The following is a 27,311-nucleotide window of genomic DNA, read 5'->3' as shown; positions in this document are numbered from 1 at the left end:
GTTGCAGCGCTATTAAACAACCTCGTCCTGATTGTGATGTTACTGTAAACTGAGCTATAACAAAGTAGCCCTGATTTTAAATGGTGATGTTACTGTAAAACAAGGTGACGGGGAGCACATAATACATTTAAAGAACGATTTTGAATCTTAAACAATATAAAACATACAGATCAAGCGAGAATAATAACCTGATTTATTAACAGTGTTAAATCTAGTGGGGTCAAACACAACATCCATGATCAGAATAAATACAAACAGGAACTAAAACGTGATACAATTAAATCTAGTGAACAAGGTACATTATATCAAACAATCAAAGTGCAACACATTGTTATCACCATTATACTTTAAGGGCTGAAATACATTCATACATTGATAGAGGAGGTAAAACATCCATGTATCACTATAGGTACTGTATGTAATAATAACAACATAAACCTCACATTGCACTTGTGTCAATCATGTTTAAATGGATTCAAGTTCAATTAAATAGAAGGCCAACATATACAAATATATTCTCCCCTGTCTTCTTCCTGGTGTGTCATAAAGTCAATTGTAGGTGGTCATGTGTTCTAATATAATATATTTCCTCACTGACAAACCTCATCTCTCAAAACTAAAGTAAAATTTCAAAGCAAAAAACAGTATTTTCCTGGGTAGGAAATATGACTCTAACATTTACAATCTATGTTTCAAGCACTATCAGGATGATCCAATAAGGTTGTACTAACACATTTAGAATGTACTGGATATTGTTGTGGTCCTGAAAGATATTAACATCAATGATACTGATCAGAGTCAGATCATGTTGTAGTAGTGTACTGATATAACAGCATTGTGGGTATTTACAGTTACATATTCTCCAGGGAGGGCATTTGATACTGAATAGCAATTCAATGTTTTCTAATCTATTACCTACAGTAAGTACAAACACTGTTAACTTGTTTCAGGGTCATCATGTTGAGGGTTGAGTGTTGATGGTTCTTCCTGTTCTCTGTCATTGGCTGTGGGATTTGGGCTAAAGATTGTCAAACTTACAAAAACAATGTCAAAGTAATACAGTATTTTCTCTTTGTCATTTGAACAGTAAAACTTACCTTCTTGTTTTATTTCTCAGTTTGCACCACAGTGCCACAGCAGCTCCACAGCACACAGCAATGAAACACAGTGAACCCATCACTGCACCAATCCCTGTTGGGTTACATGTGAAAGATGACAAGATGAGAATGGTACAATTCACACATAAGTGTCAGAGATTAGTTGTGGTTATTAGATTAATGACTTACCTCTGATCCTGTCACCATCAGTGACCTCAGGTACATCTAGCACAGAACATACAGAGACAGTACTTCAGAATGACACCAGCATGTTGATTGTTACTGTAGGCATGTATAGAACCATTTCTCACCAGGAAATGAAGCTTGAGTTCTAGCTGGAATAACCATGGATACGTTCTTGGTGACACCTCCAGAGAACAGTGATACCATACAGCCAACCCTGGTGTCTTTGTCAGGTAGACTGAATGCTGCCAGCATAGAAGTTATGGTGACCGTGACAGTTCCATTGAGATGGGTGACATTGGCCATTGTGGAATTTTCTAGAATTTCTGTGTCTTCCCAGGTTACTGTAGGAACAGGTCGTCCAGTAACAGAACAGGACAGAGTGGTGTGACTGTTGTTGGTTTGTGTGATGAGGAGTGAGGGTCCATACAGCTCTATAGAACAACAGACACAGTTCACAGTGAGACCACAATGATTCCATTTACATGATTTACTAAATGATTCCATTTTGATAAATGGTTTCAAGACATTGGATGTATGATCTGATAAAATGGCTGCTTGAAGTTCTGAAGAAGTTGTTCTGGGTCAGTCATTTACAGTACATTATGTTATCACATTTTACCATTGACTTTGAGGCAGGTGGTTCCACTGATAGCTCCCTCTGGATAGGCGTTAAACAGACACTTGTAGCAGGACTCGTCTCCTCTTGACACTCCTCTGATGACAATCGAGCAGTTCTGCAGACCCTCGTCTTCAAACTCCACTTTCCTCTGAAAAGGTAGGTTGACATCGGGACCACGTTTGCTGTAAGTGGCCACATTTTCATTCGTCACAGTTGTCACTTTTTGCCAGGTGACTTGCCGCACGTCTTTGAGTGTCATGAGCTCACAGGTTAAGACTGCATCTTCTCCCAGGGTTGCTGTGACAACCTGCTGTGTTTTCACCAACTGAGAGAGCCCTGCATGAAGACAGTTACACACTACTTAGTACTTAGTACATTACAAACTCTCTCTCACACACACACACACACACACACACACACACACACACACACACACACACACACACACACACACACACACACACAGTTGGTATGTAAGTCACTTGGAGAAAAGCGTCAGCTAAAAGCCATATTTTTAATATATATGTATTTATAGATGTAGTCGCACTGGGCTTTGCCTTTTTTTTACTATTTATGTTAATACAATGTGCAGGAGGGCCAAATTGGCAATTGTATGATTTTGAGGCAATTTGTGTTGCGTAGTGTAGTGTATTGTAGTGCTGTTTTGTGAAGCGTTGTGTTGCGATGCGTAGCGTTGTGTTATGCAACTGTTTGAAAACAGAAGAGTGAAACAGAATGAAACATGTTTGTGATGTCATCATGAAATGTGCAGAAAGTTTCCCTTTACTGAAAGCAGACAATTACTTTATTATGAGGCATTTCATCACTTCACCTAAAGCAGTCAAAGATGACTTTATACTGCAGCCATACTCAACTGGTGGACCGCGGTCCGGAACCACACCTAGAACAGGGTCAATACGGACCGCGGTCCGGAACCACACCTAGAACAGGGTCAATACGGGCCGCGGTCCGGAACCACACCTAGAACAGGGCTCCGGGCAGCCGAGCGGAAATGGAGGAAAACTCGCCTCCCTGCGGACCTGGCATCCTTTCACTCCCTCCTCTCTACATTTTCCTCTTCTGTCTCTGCTGCTAAAGCCACTTTCTACCACTCTAAATTCCAAGCATCTGCCTCTAACCCTAGGAAGCTCTTTGCCACCTTCTCCTCCCTCCTGAATCCTCCCCCCCCTCCCTCTCTGCAGATGACTTCGTCAACCATTTTGAAAAGAAGGTCGACGACATCCGATCCTCGTTTGCTAAGTCAAACGACACCGCTGGTTCTGCTCACACTGCCCTACCCTGTGCTCTGACCTCTTTCTCCCCTCTCTCTCCAGATGAAATCTCGCGTCTTGTGACGGCCGGCCGCCCAACAACCTGCCCGCTTGACCCTATCCCCTCCTCTCTTCTCCAGACCATTTCCGGAGACCTTCTCCCTTACCTCACCTCGCTCATCAACTCATCCCTGACCGCTGGCTACGTCCCTTCCGTCTTCAAGAGAGCGAGAGTTGCACCCCTTCTGAAAAACCTACACTCGATCCCTCCGATGTCAACAACTACAGACCAGTATCCCTTCTTTCTTTTCTCTCCAAAACTCTTGAACGTGCCGTCCTTGGCCAGCTCTCCCGCTATCTCTCTCAGAATGACCTTCTTGATCCAAATCAGTCAGGTTTCAAGACTAGTCATTCAACTGAGACTGCTCTTCTCTGTATCACGGAGGCGCTCCGCACTGCTAAAGCTAACTCTCTCTCCTCTGCTCTCATCCTTCTAGACCTATCGGCTGCCTTCGATACTGTAAACCATCAGATCCTCCTCTCCACCCTCTCCGAGTTGGGCATCTCCGGCGCGGCCCACGCTTGGATTGCGTCCTACCTGACAGGTCGCTCCTACCAGGTGGCGTGGCGAGAATCTGTCTCCTCACCACGTGCTCTCACCACTGGTGTCCCCCAGGGCTCTGTTCTAGGCCCTCTCCTATTCTCGCTATACACCAAGTCACTTGGCTCTGTCATAACCTCACATGGTCTCTCCTATCATTGCTATGCAGACGACACACAATTAATCTTCTCCTTTCCCCTTCTGATGACCAGGTGGCGAATCGCATCTCTGCATGTCTGGCAGACATATCAGTGTGGATGACGGATCACCACCTCAAGCTGAACCTCGGCAAGACGGAGCTGCTCTTCCTCCCGGGAAGGACTGCCCGTTCCATGATCTCGCCATCACGGTTGACAACTCCATTGTGTCCTCCTCCCAGAGCGCTAAGAACCTTGGCGTGATCCTGGACAACACCCTGTCGTTCTCAAATAACATCAAGGCGGTGGCCCGTTCCTGTAGGTTCATGCTCTACAACATCCGCAGAGTACGACCCTGCCTCACACAGGAAGCGGCGCAGGTCCTAATCCAGGCACTTGTCATCTCCCGTCTGGATTACTGCAACTCGCTGTTGGCTGGGCTCCCTGCCTGTGCCATTAAACCCCTACAACTCATCCAGAACGCCGCAGCCCGTCTGGTGTTCAACCTTCCCAAGTTCTCTCACGTCACCCCGCTCCTCTGCTCTCTCCACTGGCTTCCAGTTGAAGCTCGCATCCGCTACAAGACCATGGTGCTTGCCTACGGAGCTGTGAGGGGAACGGCACCTCAGTACCTCCAGGCTCTGATCAGGCCCTACACCCAAACAAGGGCACTGCGTTCATCCACCTCTGGCCTGCTCGCCTCCCTACCACTGAGGAAGTACAGTTCCCGCTCAGCCCACTCAAAACTGTTCGCTGCTCTGGCCCCCCAATGGTGGAACAAACTCCCTCACGACGCCAGGACAGCGGAGTCAATCACCACCTTCCGGAGACACCTGAAACCCCACCTCTTTAAGGAATACCTAGGATAGGATAAAGTAATCCTTCTCACCCCCCTTAAAAGATTTAGATGCACTATTGTAAAGTGGCTGGTCCACTGGATGTCATAAGGTGAATGCACCAATTTGTAAGTCGCTCTGGATAAGAGCGTCTGCTAAATGACTTAAATGTAATGTAAATGTAAATACGGACCGCGGTCCGGAACCACACCTAGAACAGGGTCAGTACGGACCGCGGTCCGGAACCACACCTAGAACAGGGTCAGTACGGACCGCGGTCCGGAACCACACCTAGAACAGGGTCAATACGGATCGCGGTCCGGAACCACACCTTGAACAGGGTCAATACGGACCGCGGTCTGGTACCACACCTTGAACAGGGTCAATACGGACCGCGGTCCGGAACCACACCTAGAACGGGGTCAATACGGACCGCGGTCTGGAACCACACCTAGAACAGGGTCAATACGGACCGCGGGTCCCGAGATCTTTTTAGGAACTCAGTCCGGCTTTCAACTTACTGCTGTTGATTGCTGCAATAGCAGAATCAACAAGGTGCCATTTCAAAATGTTTGTAGTGCAAGGACAGTTTTCCTCTTATGTCATTCCCTGACAGAGCTCTTTCTAACCTGTCAGAAATATCCAGTTGATCAACTACTTGCCCAAGTCAGCTAGATAGGTCAATTAGGCTAACTAGCTATCTACATCTTGTAGTTGTTATGGTCAGATTAAGTGACCAGGGGCCTCGGCCCCAAGGGCCCGACATTTTGTTGAATCACTCAGGTACAGTATCATATGAACACACATTAGACATGGCAAAATGTGTAGAATTGCAGGAAATTAGCTTAAAAACTTCTAAATGTTCTCTCCACCAACAAGAGGGCTGTGAACAGTTTGGGGTCACATGGGTTGTAGAGGTTGGGGTTTGTTACTATGCCGATAAATGACAATATCCATCCGGACCTTTGTCACCTCGGAAAGTTGTGTGACTGGACCTCCTCAAATAGTAGTTGAGTCCCCCTGTTATAGTGGCTAATAAGTATGCTATAACACACCATGAGAAAGATGATGTTCTGCTCATTGACAAAAATGTATAAAAATGCATCACACTGATGGTCATTATAATGATGTATGATCCTTGAGGACTACAGTATGGGTTAGTAATGCATCACACTGATGGTCATTATAATGATGTATGATCCTTGAGGACTACAGTATGGGTTAGTAATGCATCACACTGATGGCCATTATAATGATGTATGATCCTTGAGGACTACAGTATGGGTTAGTAATGCATCACACTGATGGTCATTATAATGCTGTATGATCCTTGAGGACTACAGTATGGGTTAGTAATGCATCACACTGATGGTCATTATAATGATGTATGATCCTTGAGGACTGCAGTATGGGTTAGTAATGCATCACACTGATGGTCATTATAATGATGTATGATCCTTGAGGACTGCAGTATGGGTTAGTAATGCATCACACTGATGGTCATTATAATGATGTATGATCCTTGAGGACTGCAGTATGGGTTAGTAATGCATCACACTGATGGTCATTATAATGATGTATGATCCTTGAGGACTGCAGTATGGGTTAGTAATGCATCACACTGATGGTCATTATAATGATGTATGATCCTTGAGGACTGCAGTATGGGTTAGTAATGCATCACACTGATGGTCATTATAATGATGTATGATCCTTGAGGACAAAGTGACCAGCAGTTATGAAGCACTATGTTGCTGTACATTATAAGTCATTATGGTTAGAATTATAATGCATTAGGAGTATTGGTGTACTGAATTAATGAGTCTTTATGTGTCTATAACTATGCTTATACTGCATTATTAACCTATCATAGTGCATTATGAGTACATATATAATGCTGTATAATGCATAATACATATGGGATTCATAGAAAGTGTTAGAGTATATACAGTATATACTGTACATTAGGAAAGTTACGCTACAGCCTTGATCTAAAATGGAATATATTTTTCAAAAAATATCATCAGTTTACACACAATATACCCCATAATGACAGAGCGAAAACAGGTTTTTATAAATGTTTGCAAATGTATTAAAAATAAAAAACACAAACCTTATTTACATAAGTATTCAGAGCCTTAGCTATGAGACTCGAAATTGAGCTCAGGTGCAACCTGTTTTCATTGATCATCCTTGAGATGTTTCTACAACTTGATTGGAGTCCACCTGTGGTAAATTCAATTGATTGGACATGGTTTGGAAAGGCACATACCTGTCTATAAACAGTCCCACAGTTGACAGTGCATTTCAGAGCAAAAATCAAGCCATGAGGTCGAAGGAATTCTCAGTAGAGCTCAGAGACAGGATTGTGTCGAGGCACAGATCCTGGGAAGTGTTCCAAAAAATGTCTACAGCATTGAAGGGGGCCTCCATCATTCTTAAATGGGAGGAGTTTGGAACCATCAAGGCTCTTCCTAGAGCTGGCTGGCAGGCCAAACTAAGCAATCAGGGGAGAAGGGCCTTGGTCAGGGAGGTGACAAGAACCCGATGGTCACTCTGACAGAGCTCCAAAGTTCCTCTGTGGAAATGGGAGAACCTTCCAGAAGGACAACCATCTCTGCAGCACTCTTCCAATCAGGCCTTCATGGTAGAGTGGCCAGACAGAAGTCACTCCTCAGTAAAAGACACATGAAAGTCCACTTGGAGTTTGCCAAAAGGCATCTAAAGGACTCTCAGACCATGAGAAACAAGATTCTCTGGTCTGATGAAACCAAGATTGAACTTTTTGGCCTGAACACCAAGCGTCACTTCTGAGGAAACCTGGCACCATCCCTATGGTGAAGCATGGTGGTAGAAGCATCATGCTGTGGGGATGTTTTTCAGCGACATGGACTGGGAGATTAGTCAGGATCGAGGGAAAGATGAATGGACAAAAGTACAGAGAGATCCTTGATGAAAACCTGCTCCAGAGTGCTCAGGACCTCAGACTGGGGCGAAGGTTTACCTTCCAACAGGACAACGACCCTAAGCACACAGCCAAGACAATGCAAACATCTCTGGTCAGACCTGAAAACAGCTGTGCAGCGACGCTCCCAATCCAGCCTGACAGAGCTTGAGAGGATCTGCAGAGAAGAATGGGAGAAACTACCCAAATACAGGTGTGCCAAGCTTGTAGTGTCATACCCAAGAAGACTCAAGGCTGTAATCGCTGCCAAAGGTGCTTCAACAAAGTACTGTAGTATAGAAATGCAATATTTAATTTGTATTTATTTTTTATAAATTTGCAAACAATTCTGAAAATCTTTTCTATGCTTTGTTATTATGCGGTATTGTGTGTAAATTGATGAGTGAAAAAACTATTGAATCAATTTTAGAATAAGGCTGTAACTTAACAAAATGTGGAAAAAGTGGAGTCTGAATACTTTCTGGATTCCCTGTATACATAATGTAGTGATGTAGTACTCAGAATGGTCAGCAGGGGGGAGTACAGAACTAGTCTAGGTACAGTAGGAGGAAGTTATGAATGAAGGGGCTTTTAAACTGACAGCAGTATGGGTTAGTAACTGACAGCAGTATGGGTTAGTAACTGACAGTAGTATTGGTTAGTAACTGACAGCAGTATGGGTTCATGTATTGAATTATTAAAGAAACAAACTACAGAATGTGTGGACATAAGTGAATATAAGGAATATAAGGAACTATTATCAATCCTCTTACTTTGTTCACTGATTAAATCATACTAAACCAGATTCCTTCCCATGCTAGATTTTTTTATTTTACTTAACTAGGCAAGTCAGTTAAAAACCTCTTCCTCCTACCCCCTAATTTTTCGAACATTCTGTTAAAAATCGCGCAACATTTCAGCGCCCTGCTACTCATGCCAGGAATATAGTATATGCATATGATTAGTATGTGTGGATAGAAAACACTCAGACGTTTATAAAACTGGTTAAATCACGGCTGTGGCTATAACATAACGTGCGTTTCATCGAAAAGCGCAGGAAAATCTGATCAGCAGTATGGATTAGTAACTGACAGCAGTATGGGTTAGTAACTGACAGCAGTATGGGTTAGTAACTGACAGCAGTATGGGTTAGTAACTGACAGCAGTATGGGTTAGTAACTGACAGCAGTATGGGTTAGTAACTGACAGCAGTATGGGTTAGTAACTGACAGCAGTATGGGTTAGTAACTGACTGCAGTATGGGTTAGTAACTAACAGCAGTATGGGTTAGTAACTGACAGCAGTATGGGTTCATGTATTGAATTATTAAAGAAACAAACTACAGAATGTGTGGACATAAGTGAATATAAGGAACTATTATCAATCCTCTTACTTATTTCACTGATTAAATCATACTAAACCAGATTCCTTCCCATGCTAGATTTTTTTATTTTATTTAACTAGGCAAGTCAGTTAAGAACAAATTCTTATTTACAATGTCAGGCCTATTGTAAAGCCCCCCCTCCTGGCCAAACCCGGATGACGCTGGGTCAATTGTGTGCCACCTATGAGACTCCCGATCATGGCCAGTTGTGATACAGCCAGGGATCGAACTCAGGTCTGTAGTGACACCTCTAGCCCTGCGATGCAGTGCCTTAGACCGATGCGCCACTCGGAAACTCTTTAATAGATTACAGAGACGTAGTTTATAGATCGACAGGAGCAGCTAGATGTTCTTTACCATTCAGCCATCAGATTTGCCACTAATGCTCCTTATAGGACACATCACTGCACTCTACACTCCTCTGTAAACTGGTCATCTCTGTATACCCGTCGCAAGACCCACTGGTTGATGCTTATTTATAAATCCCTCTTTGCCTCACTCACCCCTATCTGAAATATCTGCTGCAGCCCTCGTCCTCCACATACAACACATGTTCTGCCAGTCACATTCTGCACACACATCCCTGGGTCGCTCCTCTTTTCAGTTCGCTACAGCTAGCGACTGGAATGAGCTGCAACAAACACTTAAACTGGACAGTTTTATCTCCATCTCTTCAAAGACTCAATCATGGACACTTTTACTGACAGTTGTGGCTGCTTCACGTGATGTATTGTTGTCTCTACCTTCATGCCTTTGTGCTGTTGTCTGTGCACAATAATGTTTGTACCATGTTTTGTGTTTCTATCATGTTGTTGTCATGTGGTGTTGCTACCATGCTGTGTTGTCATGTGTTGCTGCCATGCTATGTTGTTGTCTTAGGCCACTCTTTATGTAGTGTTGTCTCTCTTGTCATGATGTGTGTGTTATGTTGTAATGCTCCGGGTGTCGTGGGTGTGGAGTCAAATGCAGGAGACAGAGTTCACTGCTGTGCGTCTTTTAATAGCACCAACGCACCACAGGGTGCTCACAAAAGTTACGTTCCCAACCACAGGGAATCAAAAAGTACAATGGAAAAATCACGACCAGGCACTAACACGTACCTCTCCAACAGAGCCGAAGGTTACATAGAAATAATCCCGCACAACAACCAAGCGGACCAGCTGTCTAATAAAGACAAACTAATTAAACATGAACAGGTACTACCACTAAACATACAAGGAGGGGGAGGAAAAACAATCAGTGGCAGCTAATAGGCCGGTGACGACGACCGCCGAGCGCCACCCGCCCGGGAAGGGGAAACACCCTCGGTCAGACTATATTTTTAATCCCAGCCCCCACGGGAGGCCTTTGCTTTACAGTTTAGACAGTGACTTTCACTACATTCATAATGTCATTTATCTGTATATATTTTTATATCTGTATAGTGGAAGATAAATTAAATAATGAATGCAGTTTATTGAAATAAATAGGTTTGACCCCAGCCACCCCAGTCATAGACTGTTCTCTCTCCTACCGCATGGCAAGCAGTACCCCCAACCCCTCTTTGATGCTGCTACTACTCTTAACTATACATTCATGTACATACTACCTCAATTTGCCCGACTAAGCGGTGCCCCCGCACATTGGCTTCCCGACTATCTGCATTGTCCCGCCACCCACCAACCCTTTTTTTACATGCATAGTCACTTCAACCATACTACCGCCTGTATATAGCCTCGCTACTGTTATTTACTTATCTGTTGTTCACCTAATAAGATTTTTAAACTTAAAAATGGCACTGTTTTTTAGAGCCTGTTAGTAAGCATTTCACTGTAAGGTTTACTACACCTGTTGTATTCAGCATTTCACTGTAAGGTTTACTACACCTGTTGTATTCAGCATTTCACTGTAAGGTTTACTACACCTGTTGTATTCAGCATTTCACTGTAAGGTTTACTACACCTGTTGTATTCAGCATTTCACTGTAAGGTTTACTACACCTGTTGTATTCGGCGCACGTCACAAATAAACTTTGATTTGAAAGCACCTCATCAATTAAAATAAAACTGATATAACTCACCTTCAGGGAGGACTATTAGCTGAATAAACAGGTAGTTGTGGAGTGCAGGAGCCATGGTGAAAATGATTTCCCCTCCTGATTTGAATGGACCGTCACAAAAGGAGGACCTGTTGGCGGGAACCCTCCCCTACACTAAAAGTGAAAGTAAACTCTGCTGGTGTATCACCGGTTTTAGTTGAGAAGGTGAATTAGTTGAACTCTTCTTAAAACAGATAGGAGTTGACATATTACACACGTTGCCAAGGGAGTCTGTTGCAGCGCTATTAAACAACCTCGTCCTGATTGTGATGTTACTGTAAACAGAGTTGTAACAAAGTAGCCCTGATTTTAAATGGTGAGTAACATAAAACAAGGTGACGATGGGCGATTTTTTAAATACAGCGTATAGTTTTATCAAACGGGGGAGAACACAATACATTTAAAGAATGCTTTTGAATCTTAGAACAATCTAAAACATTGTACAGATCAAGCGAGAATAATAACCTGAGTTATAAACAGTGTTAAATCAAGTGGGGTCAAACACAACAAGCCACATCCATGATCAGAATAAATACAAACAGGAACTAAAACGTGATACACTTAAATCTAGTGAACAAGGTACAGTATATCAAACTATCAAAGTTCAAAACATTGTTATCACCATTATACTTTAAGGGCTCAAATACATTCATACATTGCATTGATATAAAGGAGGTAAAACATCCATGTATCTGTATTACTATAGGTACTGTATGTAATAATAACAGCATAAACAAGTGCATCATATTTAAATAGATTCAAGTTAAATTAAATACAAATATATTCTCCCGTCTTCTTCCTGTTGTGTCATAAAGTCAACTGTAGGTGGTGCTGTGTTACAATATAATCTATTAGATTTCCTCACTGACAAACCTCATCTCTCAAAACTAAAATGCAATTTCAAAACAAAAAACAGTATTACTGACATTATGTAATGTATGGTGCAGGTATAAATTAGCTTACATATGACTGGGGAAGAAATGTGACGCTGTCAACTCAAAAAGGTTCAATATATATAGTACACATTGCATCTACCTGTCTCATTAGAAATGTTTGTCATAACCACATCCTTCTAAACGTAGGAGCTGGGATAATAAAGAATACTAATAAAGAACAGGAAGGCCTCCACACTGTTCATGCTCCCAAGACTCCCACACAGTCTCATCCTCATTCATGAATAGTAGTACTGTATCTTGCTAGTCGCCATGCATTTAATATGATCTTTGTCAAACAATTAGAATATACTGTAATATTCTAAAGATGGATTAGTAGTCTGGTTGAGACGTGTTAGTGGATCTCATCTCTTGAGGAACTGGGCTCTTCTGCAACCAAACTCTAAATACCAACAGCGCTCCGATGCTCAATAAAAACCTCTGTCAGCTAAAGTACATAAGTATAGCAATCAACACAGACAAACATTTACACACTTTCCCCAAAAGCGTCCTGCTCGTCTGCCGTGGTTGCTGCTTGCCTGTAACCTGTCAGAGAGAACGTGAAGGTTAGACTTTGCTATAGGTAGTAAAGACATACAGCGCATTCAGAAAGTATTCAGACCCCTTGACTTTTTCTACATTTTGTTACAGCCTTATTCTAATATGGATAAATGTTTTCCCCCTCAATCTACACACAATACACCATAATGACAAAGCAAAAACAGGTTTTTAGAAATGTTTGTAAATATATATTTTTTAAAGTATTCAGACCCTTTACTCAGTACTTTGTTGAAGGACCTTTGGCAGCGATTACAGCCTCAAGTCTTCTTGGGTTTGACGCTGCAAGCTTGGCACACCTGTATTTGGGGAGTTTCTTCCATTATTCTCTTCAGATCCTCTCAAGCCCTGTTAGTTTGGATGGGGAGCGTCACTGCACAGCTATTTCCAGGTCTCTCCAGAGAATTTCGACCTGGTTCAAGTCCGGGCTCTGGCTGGGCCACTCAAGGACAGTCAGAGACTTGTCCGAAGACACTCCTGCATTGTCTTGGCTGTGTGCTTAGGGTTGTTGTGCTGTTGAAAGAGGAACCTTCACCCTAGTCTGAGGTCCTGAACATTCTGGAGCAGGTTTTCATCAAGGATCTCTTTACTTTTGTCCATTCATCTTTCCCTCCTTCCTGACTAGTCTCCCAGTCCCTGCCGCTGGAAAATGCTTGGCATTCAGGCCAAAGAGTTCAATCTTTGTTTCATCAGACCAGAGAATCTTGTTTCTCATGGTTTGTGAGTCCTTTATGTGCCTTTTGTCAAACTCCAAGTGGACTTTCATGTGTATTTTACTGAGGAGTGGCTTCTGTCTGGTCACTCTACCGTAAAGGTCTGATTGGTGGAGTGCTACAGAGGAACTCTGGAGCTCTGTCAGAGTGACCAACGGGTTCTTGGTCACCTCCCTGATCAAGGCCCTTCTCCCCCAAATGCTGAGTTTGGCTGGTCGGTCAGCTCTAGGAAGAGCCTTGATGGTTCCAAACTTCTTCCATTTAAGAATGGAGGCCACTGTGTTATTGGGGACCTTCAATGCTGCAGACATTTTTTGCTATCCTTCACCAGATCTGTGCCTTGACACAATCCTGTCTCGGAGCTCTACGGACAATTCCTTCAACCTTATGGCTTGGTTTTTGCTCTGACATGCACTGTCAACTGTGGGACCTTATATAAACAGGTGTGTGCATTTCCAAATCATGTCCAATCAATTGAATTTACCACAGGTGGGCTCCAATCAAGTTGTAGAAAGATCTAAAGTATAATTAATGGAAACAGGATGCACCGGAGCTCAATTTCAAGTCTCATAGAAAAGGGTGAATACTTATGTAAATAAGGTATCTGTTTTTAGTTTTTTTTGATACATTTGCAAATATTTCTAAAAACCTGTTTTCGTTTTGTCATTATGGGGTATTGAGGTGTATACTTCCGGCGCCGACAGAGATGGCCGCCTCGCTTCGCGTTCCTAGGAAACTATGCAGTTTTTTGTTTTTTTACGTGTTATTTCTTACATTAGTACCCCAGGTCATCTTAGGTTTCATTACATACAGTCGAGAAGAACTACTGAATATAAGATCAGCGTCAACTCACCATCAGTACGACCAAGAATATGTTTTCCGCGACGCGGATCCTGCGTTCTGCCTTACAAACAGGACAACGGAATGGATCGCATGCAGCGACCCAAGAAAACGACTCCGAAAAAGAGGGAAACGTAGCGGTCTTCTGGTCAGACTCCGGACAAGGGCACATCGCGCACCACTCCCCAGCATTCTTCTTGCCAATGTCCAGTCTCTTGACAACAAGGTTGATGAAATCCGAGCAAGGGTAGCATTCCAGAGGGACATCAGAGACTGCAATGTTCTCTGCTTCACGGAAACATGGCTTACTGGGAAGACGCTATCCGATGCGGTGCAGCCAACGGGTTTCTCCACGCATCGCGCCGACAGAAACAAACATCTTTCTGGTAAGAAGAGCGGCGGGGCGTATGCCTCATGACTAACGAGACATGGTGTGATGAAGGAAACATACAGGAACTCAAATCCTTCTGTTCACCTGATTTAGAATTCCTCACAATCAAATGTAGACCGCATTATCTTCCAAGAGAATTCTCTTCGATTATAATCACAGCCGTATATATCCCCCCAAGCAGACACATCGATGGCTCTGAACGAACTTTATTTAACTCTTTGCAAACTGGAAACCATTTATCCGGAGGCTGCATTCATTGTAGCTGGGGATTTTAACAAAGCTAATCTGAAAACAAGACTCCCTAAATTTTATCAGCATATCGATTGCGCAACCAGGGGTGGTAAAACCTTGGATCATTGTTACTCTAACTTCCGCGACGCATATAAGGCCCTGCCCCGCCCCCCTTTCGGAAAAGCTGACCACGACTCCATTTTGCTGATCCCTGCCTACAGGCAGAAACTAAAACAAGAGGCTCCCACGCTGAGGTCTGTCCAACGCTGGTCAGACCAAGCTGACTCCACACTCCAAGACTGCTTCCATCACGTGGACTGGGACATGTTTCGTATTGGGTCAGATAAAAATATTGACGAATACACTGATTCGGTGTGCGAGTTCATTAGAACGTGCGTTGAAGATGTCGTTCCCATAGCAACGATAAAAACATTCCCTAACCAGAAACCGTGGATTGATGGCAGCATTTGCGTGAAACTGAAAGCGCGAACCACTGCTTTTAATCAGGGCAAGGTGTCTGGCAACATGACCGAATACAAACAGTGCAGCTATTCCCTCCTCAAGGCTATTAAACAAGCTAAGCGTCAGTACAGACTGGCTCAGATCAGGCCCTACACCCAAACAAGGGCACTGCGTTCATCCACCTCTGGCCTGCTCGCCTCCCTACCACTGAGGAAGTACAGTTCCCGCGCAGCCCAGTCAAAACTGTTCGCTGCTCTGGCCCCCCAATGGTGGAACAAACTCCCTCACGACGCCAGGACAGCGGAGTCAATCACCACTTTCCGGAGACACCTGAAACCCCACCTCTTTCAGGAATACCTAGGATAGGATAAAGTAATCCTTCTCACCCCCCCCCCCCTTAAAAGATTTAGATGCACTATTGTAAAGTGGCTGTTCCACTGGATGTCTTAAGGTGAACGCACCAATTTGTAAGTCGCTCTGGATAAGAGCGTCTGCTAAATGACTTAAATGTAATGTAAATGTACAGAGACAAAGTAGAATCTCAATTCAACGGCTCAGACACAAGAGGCATGTGGCAGGGTCTACAGTCAATCACGGACTACAAGAAGAAACCCAGCCCAGTCACGGACCAGGATGTCTTGCTCCCAGGCAGACTAAATAACTTTTTTGCCCGCTTTGAGGACAATACAGTGCCACTGACACGGCCTGCAACGAAAACATGCGGTCTCTCCTTCACTGCAGCCGAGGTGAGTAAGACATTTAAACGTGTTAACCCTCGCAAGGCTGCAGGCCCAGACGGCATCCCCAGCCGCGCCCTCAGAGCATGCGCAGACCAGCTGGCCGGTGTGTTTACGGACATATTCAATCAATCCCTATACCAGTCTGCTGTTCCCACATGCTTCAAGAGGGCCACCATTGTTCCTGTTCCCAAGAAAGCTAAGGTAACTGAGCTAAACGACTACCGCCCGTAGCACTCACTTCCGTCATCATGAAGTGCTTTGAGAGACTAGTCAAGGACCATATCACCTCCACCCTACCTGACACCCTAGACCCACTCCAATTTGCTTACCGCCCAAATAGGTCCACAGACGATGCAATCTCAACCACACTGCACACTGCCCTAACCCACCTGGACAAGAGGAATACCTATGTGAGAATGCTGTTCATCGACTACAGCTCGGCATTCAACACCATAGTACCCTCCAAGCTCGTCATCAAGCTCGAGACCCTGGGTCTCGACCCCGCCCTGTGCAACTGGGTACTGGACTTCCTGACGGGCCGCCCCCAGGTGGTGAGGGTAGGCAACAACATCTCCTCCCCGCTGATCCTCAACACGGGGGCCCCACAAGGGTGCGTTCTGAGCCCTCTCCTGTACTCCCTGTTCACCCACGACTGCGTGGCCACGCACGCCTCCAACTCAATCATCAAGTTTGCGGACGACACAACAGTGGTAGGCTTGATTACCAACAACGACGAGACGGCCTACAGGGAGGAGGTGAGGGCCCTCGGAGTGTGGTGTCAGGAAAATAACCTCACACTCAACGTCAACAAAACTAAGGAGATGATTGTGGACTTCAGGAAACAGCAGAGGGAACACCCCCCTATCCACATCGATGGAACAGTAGTGGAGAGGGTAGCAAGTTTTAAGTTCCTCGGCATACATTACATTTACATTTAAGTCATTTAGCAGACGCTCTTATCCAGAGCGACTTACAAATTGGTGCGTTCACCTTAAGACATCCAGTGGAACAGCCACTTTACAATAGTGCATCTAAATCTTTTAAGGGGGGTGAGAAGGATTACTTTATCCTATCCTAGGTATTCCTGAAAGAGGTGGGGTTTCAGGTGTCTCCGGAAGGTGGTGATTGACTCCGCTGTCCTGGCGTCGTGAGGGAGTTTGTTCCACCATTGGGGGGCCAGAGCAGCGAACAGTTTTGACTGGGCTGCGCGGGAACTGTACTTCCTCAGTGGTAGGGAGGCGAGCAGGCCAGAGGTGGATGAACGCAGTGCCCTTGTTTGGGTGTAGGGCCTGATCAGAGCCTGGAGGTACTGAGGTGCCGTTCCCCTCACAGCTCCGTAGGCAAGCACCATGGTCTTGTAGCGGATGCGAGCTTCAACTGGAAGCCAGTGGAGAGAGCAGAGGAGCGGGGTGACGTGAGAGAACTTGGGAAGGTTGAACACCAGACGGGCTGCGGCGTTCTGGATGAGTTGTAGGGTTTAATGGCACAGGCAGGGAGCCCAGCCAACAGCGAGTTGCAGTAATCCAGACGGGAGATGACAAGTGCCTGGATTAGGACCTGCGCTGCTTCCTGTGTGAGGCAGGGTCGTACTCTGCGGATGTTGTAGAGCATGAACCTACAAGAACGGGCCACCGCCTTGATGTTAGTTGAGAACGACAGGGTGTTGTCCAGGATCACGCCAAGGTTCTTAGCGCTCTGGGAGGAGGACACAATGGAGTTGTCAACCGTGATGGCGAGATCATGGAACGGGCAGTCCTTCCCCGGGAGGAAGAGCAGCTCCGTCTTGCCGAGGTTCAGCTTGAGGTGGTGATCCGTCATCCACACTGATATGTCTGCCAGACATGCAGAGATGCGATTCGCCACTCATTCTTCTCCATCACAGACAAACTGAATTGGTCCACTCACACTGACAGCGTCGTGAAGAAGGCGCAGCAGCGCCTCTTCAACCTCAGGAGGCTGAAGAAATTCGGCTTGTCACCAAAAGCACTCACAAACTTCTACAGATGCACAATCGAGAGCATCCTGGCGGGCTGTATCACCGCCTGGTACGGCAACTGCTCCGCCCTCAACCGTAAGGCTCTCCAGAGGGTAGTGAGGTCTGCACAACGCATCACCGGGGGCAAACTACCTGCCCTCCAGGACACCTACACCACCCGATGTTACAGGAAGGCCATAAAGATCATCAAGGACATCAACCACCCGAACCACTGCCTGTTCACCCCGCTATCATCCAGAAGGCGAGGTCAGTACAGGTGCATCAAAGCTGGGACTGAGAGACTGAAAAACAGCTTCTATCTCAAGGCTATCAGACTGTTAAACAGCCACCATTGAGTGGCTGCTGCCAACACACTGTCATTGACACTGACCCAACTCCAGCCACTTTAATAATGGGAATTGATGGGAAATGATGTAAATATATCACTAGCCACTTTAAACAATGCTACCTTATATAATGTTACTTACCCTACATTATTCATCTCATATGCATACGTATATACTGTACTCTACATCATCGACTGCATCCTTATGTAATACATGTATCACTAGCCACTTTAACTATGCCACTTTGTTTACTTTGTCTACATACTCATCTCATATGTATATACTGTACTCGATACCATCTACTGTATGCTGCTCTGTACCATCACTCACTCATATATCCTTATGTACATATTCTTTATCCCCTTACACTGTGTATAAGACAGTAGTTTTAGAATTGTTAGTTAGATTACTTGTTGGTTATCACTGCATTGTCGGAACTAGAAGCACAAGCATTTCGCTACACTCACATTAACATCTGCTAACCATGTGTATGTGACAAATAAAATTTGATTTGATTTGATTTGTGTGTAGACTGATGAAGGGTAAAAAACTATTTAATCAATTTTAGAATAAGGCTGTAATGTAACAAAATGTGGTAAAAGGGAAGGGGTCTGAATACTTTCTGAATGCACTGTACACTTTATCAGTAACCATTCTAGAGCTCTAAGACATGACTCGCCCACAGCTGATACTTCACACAGTTTATTTCATAAAGCCAGAGATGCACACACACACACACATATATATATATATATGAGGGAGAGAGAGAGATGATACACTATGGTTCTGATTAGACATTAACTCAGTTGGTCTTTCTAAGGTGTTATTACATCTAGTAGTCTCATGACTGTTACTTTTTATAGCTACTGTTTACAGGCCTCCTGGGCCATATACAGCGTTCCTCACTGAGTTCCCTGAATTCTTATCGGACCTTGTAGTCATAGCAGATAATATTCTAATCTTTGGTGACTTTAATATTCACATGGAAATGTCCACAGACCCACTCCAAAAGGCTTTCGGAGCCATCATCGACTCAGTGGGTTTTGTCCAACATGTCTCTGGACCCACTCACTGTCACAGTCATACTCTGGACCTAGTTTTGTCCCATGGAATAAATGTTGTGGATCTTAATGTTTTTCCTCATAATCCTGGACTATCGGACCACCATTTTATTACGTTTGCAATTGCAACAAATAATCTGCTCAGACCCCAACCAAGGAACATCAAAAGTCGTGCTATAAATTCACAGACAACACAAAGATTCCTTGATGTCCTTCCAGATTCCATCTGTCTACCCAAGGACGCCAGAGGACAAAAATCAGTTAACCACCTAACTGAGGAACTCAATTTAACCTTGCGCATTATCCTAGATGCAGTTGCACCCCTAAAAACTAAAAACATTTCTCATAAGAAACTAGCTTCCTGGTACACAGAAAATACCCGAGCTCTGAAGCAAGCTTCCAGAAAATTGGAACGTAAATGGCGCCACACCAAACTGGAAGTCTTCCGACTAGCTTGGAAAGACAGTACCGTGCAGACTTTCACTTTAGCAGTGATAAATTCATGAACTTCTTTGAGGAAAAGATTATGATTATTAGAAAGCAAATTACGGACTCCTCTTTAAATCTGCGTATTCCTTCAAAGCTCAGTTGTCCTGAGTCTGCACAACTCTGCCAGGACCTAGGATCAAGAGAGACGCTCAAGTGTTTTAGTACTATATCTCTTGACACAATGATGAAAATAATCATGGCCTCTAAACCTTCAAGCTGCATACTGGACCCTATTCCAACTAAACTACTGAAAGAGCTGCTTCCTGTGCTTGGCCCTCCTATGTTGAACATAATAAACGGCTCTCTATCCACCGGATGTGTACCAAACTCACTAAAAGTGGCAGTAATAAAGCCTCTCTTGAAAAAGCCAAACCTTGACCCAGAAAATATAAAAAACTATCGGCCTATATCGAATCTTCCATTCCTCTCAAAAAATTTAGAAAAGGCTGTTGCGCAGCAACTCACTGCCTTCCTGAAGACAAACAATGTATACGAAATGCTTCAGTCTGGTTTTAGACCCCATCATAGCACTGAGACGGCACTTGTGAAGGTGGTAAATGACATTTTAATGGCATCGGACCGAGGCTCTGCATCTGTCCTCGTGCTCCTAGACCTTAGTGCTGCTTTTGATACCATCGATCACCACATTCTTTTGGAGAGATTGGAAACCCAAATTGGTCTACACGGACAAGTTCTGGCCTGGTTTAGATATTATCTGTCGGAAAGATATCAGTTTGTCTCTGTGAATGGTTTGTCCTCTGACAAATCAACTGTAAATTTTGGTGATCCTCAAGGTTCCGTTTTAGGACCACTATTGTTTTCACTATATATTTTACCTCTTGGGGATGTTATTCGAAAACATAATGTTAACTTTCACTGCTATGCGGATGACACACAGCTGTACATTTCAATGAAACATGGTGAAGCCCCAAAATTGCCCTTGCTAGAAGCATGTGTTTCAGACATAAGGAAGTGGATGGCTGCAAACTTTCTACTTTTAAACTCGGACAAAACAGAGATGCTTGTTCTAGGTCCCAAGAAACAAAGAGATCTTCTGTTGAATCTGACAATTAATCTTAATGGTTGTACAGTCGTCTCAAATAAAACTGTGAAGGACCTCGGCGTTACTCTGGACCCTGATCTCTCTTTTGAGGAACATATCAAGACCATTTCAAGGACAGCTTTTTTCCATCTACGTAACATTGCAAAAATCAGAAACTTTCTGTCCAAAAATGATGCAGAAAAATTAATCCATGCTTTTGTCACTTCTAGGTTAGACTACTGCAATGCTCTACTTTCCGGCTACCCGGATAAAGCACTAAATAAACTTCAGTTAGTGCTAAATACGGCTGCTAAGAATCCTGACTAGAACCAAAAAATTTGATCATATTACTCCAGTGCTAGCCTCCCTACACTGGCTTCCTGTCAAAGCAAGGGCTGATTTCAAGGTTTTACTGCTAACCTACAAAGCATTACATGGGCTTGCTCCTACCTATCTCTCTGATTTGGTCCTGCCGTACATACCTACACGTACACTACGGTCACAAGACGCAGGCCTCCTAATTGTCCCTAGAATTTCTAAGCAAACAGCTGGAGGAAGGGCTTTCTCCTATAGAGCTCCATTTTTATGGAACGGTCTGCCTACCCATGTCAGAGACGCAAACTCGGTCTCAACCTTTAAGTCTTTACTGAAGACTCAGCTCTTCAGTGGGTCATATGATTGAGTGTAGTCTGGCCCAGGAGTGGGAAGGTGAACGGGAATGCTCTGGAGCAACGAACCGCCCTTGCTGTCTCTGCCTGGCCGGTTCCCCTCTTTCCACTGGGATTCTCTGCCTCTAACCCTATTACAGGGGCTGAGTCACTGGCTTACTGGGGCTCTCTCATGCCGTCCCTGGAAGGGGTGCGTCACCTGAGTGGGTTGATTCACTGATGTGGTCATCCTGTCTGGGTTGGCGCCCCCCCTTGGGTTGTGCCATGGCGGAGATCTTTGTGGGCTATACTCAGCCTTGTCTCAGGATGGTAAGTTGGTGGTTGAAGATATCCCTCTAGTTGTGTGGGGGCTGTGCTTTGGCAAAGTGGGTGGGGTTATATCCTTCCTGTTAGGCCCTGTCCGGGGGTGTCCTCGGATGGGGCCACAGTGTCTCCTGACCCCTCCTGTCTCAGCCTCCAGTATTTATGCTGCAGTAGTTTATGTGTCGGGGGGCTAGGGTCAGTTTGTTATATCTGGAGTACTTCTCCTGTCCTATTCGGTGTCCTGTGTGAATCTAAGTGTGCCCCAGGACTACCTGACATTATGACTCCTTGTTGTCCCCAGTCCACCTGACCGTGCTGCTGCTCCAGTTTCAACTGTTCTGCCTTATTATTATTCGACCATGCTGGTCATTTATGAACATTTGAACATCTTGGCCATGTTCTGTTATAATCTCCACCCGGCACAGCCAGAAGAGGACTGGCCACCCCACATAGCCTGGTTCCTCTCTAGGTTTCTTCCTAGGTTTTGGCCTTTCTAGGGAGTTTTTCCTAGCCACCGTGCTTCTACACCTGCATTGCTTGCTGTTTGGGGTTTTAGGCTGGGTTTCTGTACAGCACTTTGAGATATCAGCTGATGTACGAAGGGCTATATAAATAAATTTGATTTGACTGACTAAGGGACATCAGATAATCTTGTGCTGACTCACCTTTTCTCTGTTGAAGCAGGACGCTGCCGCAGATGACTAAAATGGAGATGATTAGGAACACTGGGATGCCAACCGCCCACGGGGATGTGCTCTTGTCATCTGGAAGGTGAAACATTTTTTTATTTTTTTTATTTAACTAGGCAAGTCAGTTAAGGAACAAATTCTTATTTACAATGACGGCCTAGGAACAGTGGGTTAACTGTCTTGTTCAGGAGCAGAAGCACAGATTTGTACTTTGTCAGCCCAGGGATTTGATTCAGCAACCTTTCAGTTACTGGCACAACGCTCCAACCACTAGGCTACCTGCCGCCCCTATGAAATTGCAGTGATCATGCATTTGGAGAGATCCATTTCTTGATAAGAGGAAGCTGGGAATTGTACATCCTCTTTCCAAAGAAGTCTGTTTGAATAGCATGTTGATATGGATTTCACCCTTTAACATATCATCCATCCTTCATTTAGCTTCCCTGCGGGGCAGGAAACTACCCAGAACTCAATAAAACACCTGACTCTACAGGGAGTGACTCATGGTTCTTTACCACAGTAGTCAAAATGAAACTTAACTGGTGAGATTAGATAACAGCACTACTAGCATCACAACATTAGGCTCTTGCAACCAGCCTGATCTCATTGTGCTCACCATTCTGTTGGAATGTTAGAATAGTGAGCTGTCGCACGATCTGGCTGGTTCACTAGGCTTCCCAACGTCATTGGGGATGATCTTTTCTCAATGTTGTTTTCAAGTTGAACCGTTCTGTACTGACATGCTAAAAGTGTATGGTCTAAAAGTATATAATACGTCAACATTACGTACCCTCTTCAACCTCCCTCTCTCCAGGGAGAATAGGAAGCAGGACCCGCTCGTGTCTCTGTGTCCTCATCCCATTGTTTACGATACAGTCCACGTATCCCCCTGAGCCTGGCAACAGTTGGAGGGTGATGTTGCTATTGGCTGTGACAGTTTGGTCTTTGTTAATGACAGTCCAGTTGTTAGGTGTCTTTATGAGTGCTGCTGCAGATAAGTTCCATTGGATCCAAGGTGCTGGTTTACCTGTGGCAGAGCAGCTGACCACAACTTCCATGTCTGCTTTAGGTTCAGTGCTGGGGACTTTTTGCATTGTGGCTCTCACTTCAGATAAACCTTTGAATAGATGAAACAGGGAATATTAGCTAATATTGATTTTATTTATTTTACAAAGCAGGTCAATTAAGAACAAATTATTATTTACAATGACAGCCAAAGGAATCCTGTGGCGCAGAGGGCGGGGTTTAAAAGTCTAGGACAAGACAGTCAACACAATACATCTGAGAAGTCATAATTCCATTTCATATTTTGGTTAAAAAGGCTTAATAAACCCATAATAAACCCGTAGCCCATACTGTATGATTCAGAAATCATGCCTTAGCAAAGGTCCCACCGTAAGACTTTTCTGTCATTTCAACAGTAAAACACTGTAGGATCCATAGGATAATACCATAAATGTGTTGTTTTTCTTAAATGTATATTTCAGGTAGAATTTCGCTGTAAATTTGCAGCAATATCCTGACACCAGAGTTGGCATCTTAATACTGTAATTTTGCTTTGCAGTACCATTTTCCTTACTGTAAAACATTACAGCATCCATTTACAGTTACTGCAAGTATGCTGTAATATGTCTTTACAGTAAGGAAAATAGTACTGTAAAACATATTACAGCATCTCTGCTAATGTATGATTTTGCTCATAAATTAGTTGTGAAGCATATATGTATTGTTAAAACTTTATGAATACTGTATAACAGTGTTTTCCCAAAATGATTCTCTCCAAGAATACCCCCAGAGACTTTTTATGCTCCTATACTACCAGCACACCTGATTCAACTAGGCCTAATCAAGGGCTGGATAATTAGTTGAGCAGTTCGTTAATTAATTAGTAACTAGTAAATTAGTGAATTAGTTGACTAACCTTGAACGGTAAGACACGTCTGCTTGCTTATTGATCCACTCGGGTAAACATTGAAGGAACAAATATAGCAGGCGTCGTCCGACCATGTTACGTTCTTCACGGTAATAGACGTTGAGTTGAGAGATGCTTCCGTGAAAACCACCTTGCCTCGGTGCGGGTCTATGATTTGAGCTCCAAACCGCTTGCTGTAGGTGGCCAGATTCTCCACCGAGTCGTCTTTGAACAGCCTCTGCCAGGTGACTTGCAGCACACCTGTCGGGTCCGCATGAGTGCAGGTATATGATGCTTCGGCATTGAAGTCAACACTGGTGTTTCCTCTAGCTACGACGTTGGCAGAGACGGCTAGAAATGGAAGAAGGAATGTTAACAGGTAAATAAAAAAAGTTTAGCCTTACAAAAAAATCAATGGCCTGTCAAAAGTGGGAAATATTCCTTTATCATATACGAGCAGAATCAACTGGTCAGATCCATGGAAAATAACGTACCTTCAGACAGCACGCATAAGATAATTAGGTAAGTGTTCATTCTCAGCGGGTGAATGTTAACAAGATCATTCTGTTTCTGGCGTTGGACCTTTAAATATTGGTGAGTGAAAGTTAGCTGCTGGCGTTGGGAGTTAGTAACATTAAAGTAACCCTTTGTTTCCGGTAACCAATGTGACATACTGTAGAATAAACATCGATAATGAAGTTATCACGGAACTAGAATGAGTAAGTGATTATATTTCTATGGAAGAAACGAGTTTGTTCTAGTATTTCTGTGTGGCTCACAATGAGCTTAATGTCATACTGTAGCTGCACTAAATATAACCAGAAATTTGAAAAATACTGCATGTCTTTGTAGTAGATATACAGGGCCTAAAATTAACACCCGCCATCTGCGTGTAGATTTTGGCATTTGCGGGTAAAGATGTCTATTTCACCAGCCATGTTGACGGGTTGTCATGGCTCCACAGTGCGAGCATTTCACTCGCATTTGTGAATTAAAAAAAATGTCAAGTATGATCACATGTATAGTTAAATAAATGCTGCATCAGCTGTTTTCAGAGTATTTCTCCCGTTTTGTTTCATAGCTGGTAAATTAATCGCACAAAGTCAAAGAACTACGAATCTTGAATAGCCTATTCCACCTCGCGCTGCAACACTGCCTGGTTTACAGGCCTTTCTCACGTGAAGAGCGGAGTGAAAGATACATTTCCATATTCTGTGCACAAGGCATAAATAATTGCTCTAATTTACTTGGGAAAAAATACTATTGAAGTGACAACTAGTCCGTGTGTTTCTTGGCTATTTACATTGTTTTGTTCACAAGCTAGGTTGATTTTGTATGTTTGAGTTTCAACTGCTAGGGAAGAGAAAACAACGCTTCTAAATATCAGACTGACTAGAGTCACGTTACCGCGGTAATCTCCCGTCCTTAAAGGGGCAGGGAATTTTGTTTGTCTCATCTTTTGGTTAAAAGACGGAGGTGGGCCTCCCAGGTGGTGTGCTAGCTGTGCCACCAGAGACTCAGGGTTCGAGCCCAGGCTCTGTCGCAGCCAGCCGCGACCGGGAGGTCCATGGGGCGACGCACAATTGGCCTAGCGTTGTCCGGGTTAGGGAGGGTTTGGCCGGTAGGGATATCCTTGTCTCATCGCGTACTAGCGACTCCCGTGGCGCGCCGGGCGCACTGCACAATTGGCCTAGCGCTAACCAGGTCGCCAGGTGCACGGTGTTCCCTCCGACACATTGGTGCGGCTGGCAACCGGGTTGGATGCGCGCTGTTTTAAGAAGCAGTGCGGCTTGGTTGGGTTGTGTTTCGGAGGACGCATGGCTTTCGACCTTCGTCTCTCCAGAGCCCGTACGGGAGTTGAAGCGATGTTACAACATAGTAACTACTAGCAATTGGATACCACGAAATTGGGGAGAAAATGGGGTAAAATTCAAAACAAAAAGAAAGAAAGACTAAGGTCACAAAAAAATGAAATTAAACAATATACAAAATAGCTTCTTACTAATAAAACATTACAAAGCATGCTCATCTGTTTTTGTGTGTGTGTTTTGTTGCAACCAGCAGTTTATATTATCCTGTATGTAAATCTGAAACCTCCATTGAGTGTGATCCGTTCAGTATGTATTCATTTGTGGATATCCATCACCTATTTCGTATGATATGTGTCACGACTGATGAAAGGAGAGGACCAAGGTGCAGCGTTGTGAGCGTACATTATCTTTTAATGATCAAAATGACGCTGACAAAAAAAAAACGTGAAGCTCAACGGCAAAGTGCCATAATGTATGTCAACCTCCCACAAACACAGGTGGGAAAAAGGGCACCTAAGTATGGTTCCCAATCAGACAACGATAGACAGCTGTCCCTGATTGAGAACCATACCTGGCCAAACACAAATAAATAGAAAACATAGAATGCCCACCCCAACTCACGCCCTGACCAAACCAAAATAGAGACATAAAAAGGATCTCTAAGGTCAGGGTGTGACAATATGTTACGAATTACAATTCGTATGATATGTTATGAATTCTAGCTAGGTGGCTAACATTAGCTAGCTGGGTAACCTATAAAGTACAATATACGTCATAAAGTCATAAACAGCGCAATGCTTGACGCACAACGAAGAGCTGCTGGCAAAACGCAAAGAAAGTGCTGTTTGAATGAATGTTTATGCGCCTGCTTCTGCCTACCACCGCTCAGTCAGATACTTAGATACTTGTATGCTCAGTCAGATTATACGCAACGCAGGACACGCTAGATAATATCTAGTAATATCATCAGCCATGTGTAGTTAACTGGTGATTAT

At 44.0% G+C, this 27,311-nt stretch overlaps 1 protein-coding gene across 1 annotated transcript; it reads right to left on the bottom strand.

The window, feature by feature from the left end:
* Positions 1-172: 172 nt before the first annotated feature.
* Positions 173-25,869, bottom strand: LOC115127003 (uncharacterized). The gene is made up of 9 exons (XM_065022841.1): positions 25,000-25,869; positions 24,515-24,856; positions 23,384-23,710; positions 22,570-22,668; positions 1,903-2,238; positions 1,409-1,714; positions 1,287-1,322; positions 1,098-1,191; positions 173-1,004 (listed from the first exon to the last, which is right to left on the bottom strand). Exons 1-9 carry the CDS (start codon positions 25,175-25,177, stop codon positions 998-1,000), a joined length of 1,725 nt encoding a protein of 574 aa, XP_064878913.1. The 5' UTR covers positions 25,178-25,869; the 3' UTR covers positions 173-997.
* Between the last annotated feature and the right edge of the window lie 1,442 nt (positions 25,870-27,311).

This window comes from Oncorhynchus nerka, linkage group LG2 (genome assembly GCF_034236695.1).
Source record: "Oncorhynchus nerka isolate Pitt River linkage group LG2, Oner_Uvic_2.0, whole genome shotgun sequence".
NCBI lineage: Eukaryota > Metazoa > Chordata > Actinopteri > Salmoniformes > Salmonidae > Oncorhynchus > Oncorhynchus nerka.
This window is presented reverse-complemented; position numbering and strand designations above follow the sequence as displayed.

Excerpts from the sequence above, each read along its gene's own strand:
- LOC115127003 (XM_065022841.1), bottom strand. The coding sequence starts at position 25,177 with ATGTCACATTGGTTACCGGAAACAAAGGGTTACTTTAATGTTACTAAC. Across the intron at positions 23,711-24,514 it reads GACGTGTCTTACCGTTCAAG|GTTTATCTGAAGTGAGAGCC; the intron begins GTTAGTCAACTA and ends ATCTATTCAAAG. Across the intron at positions 1,715-1,902 it reads CACCTGCCTCAAAGTCAATG|AGCTGTATGGACCCTCACTC; the intron begins GTAAAATGTGAT and ends GTTGTTCTATAG.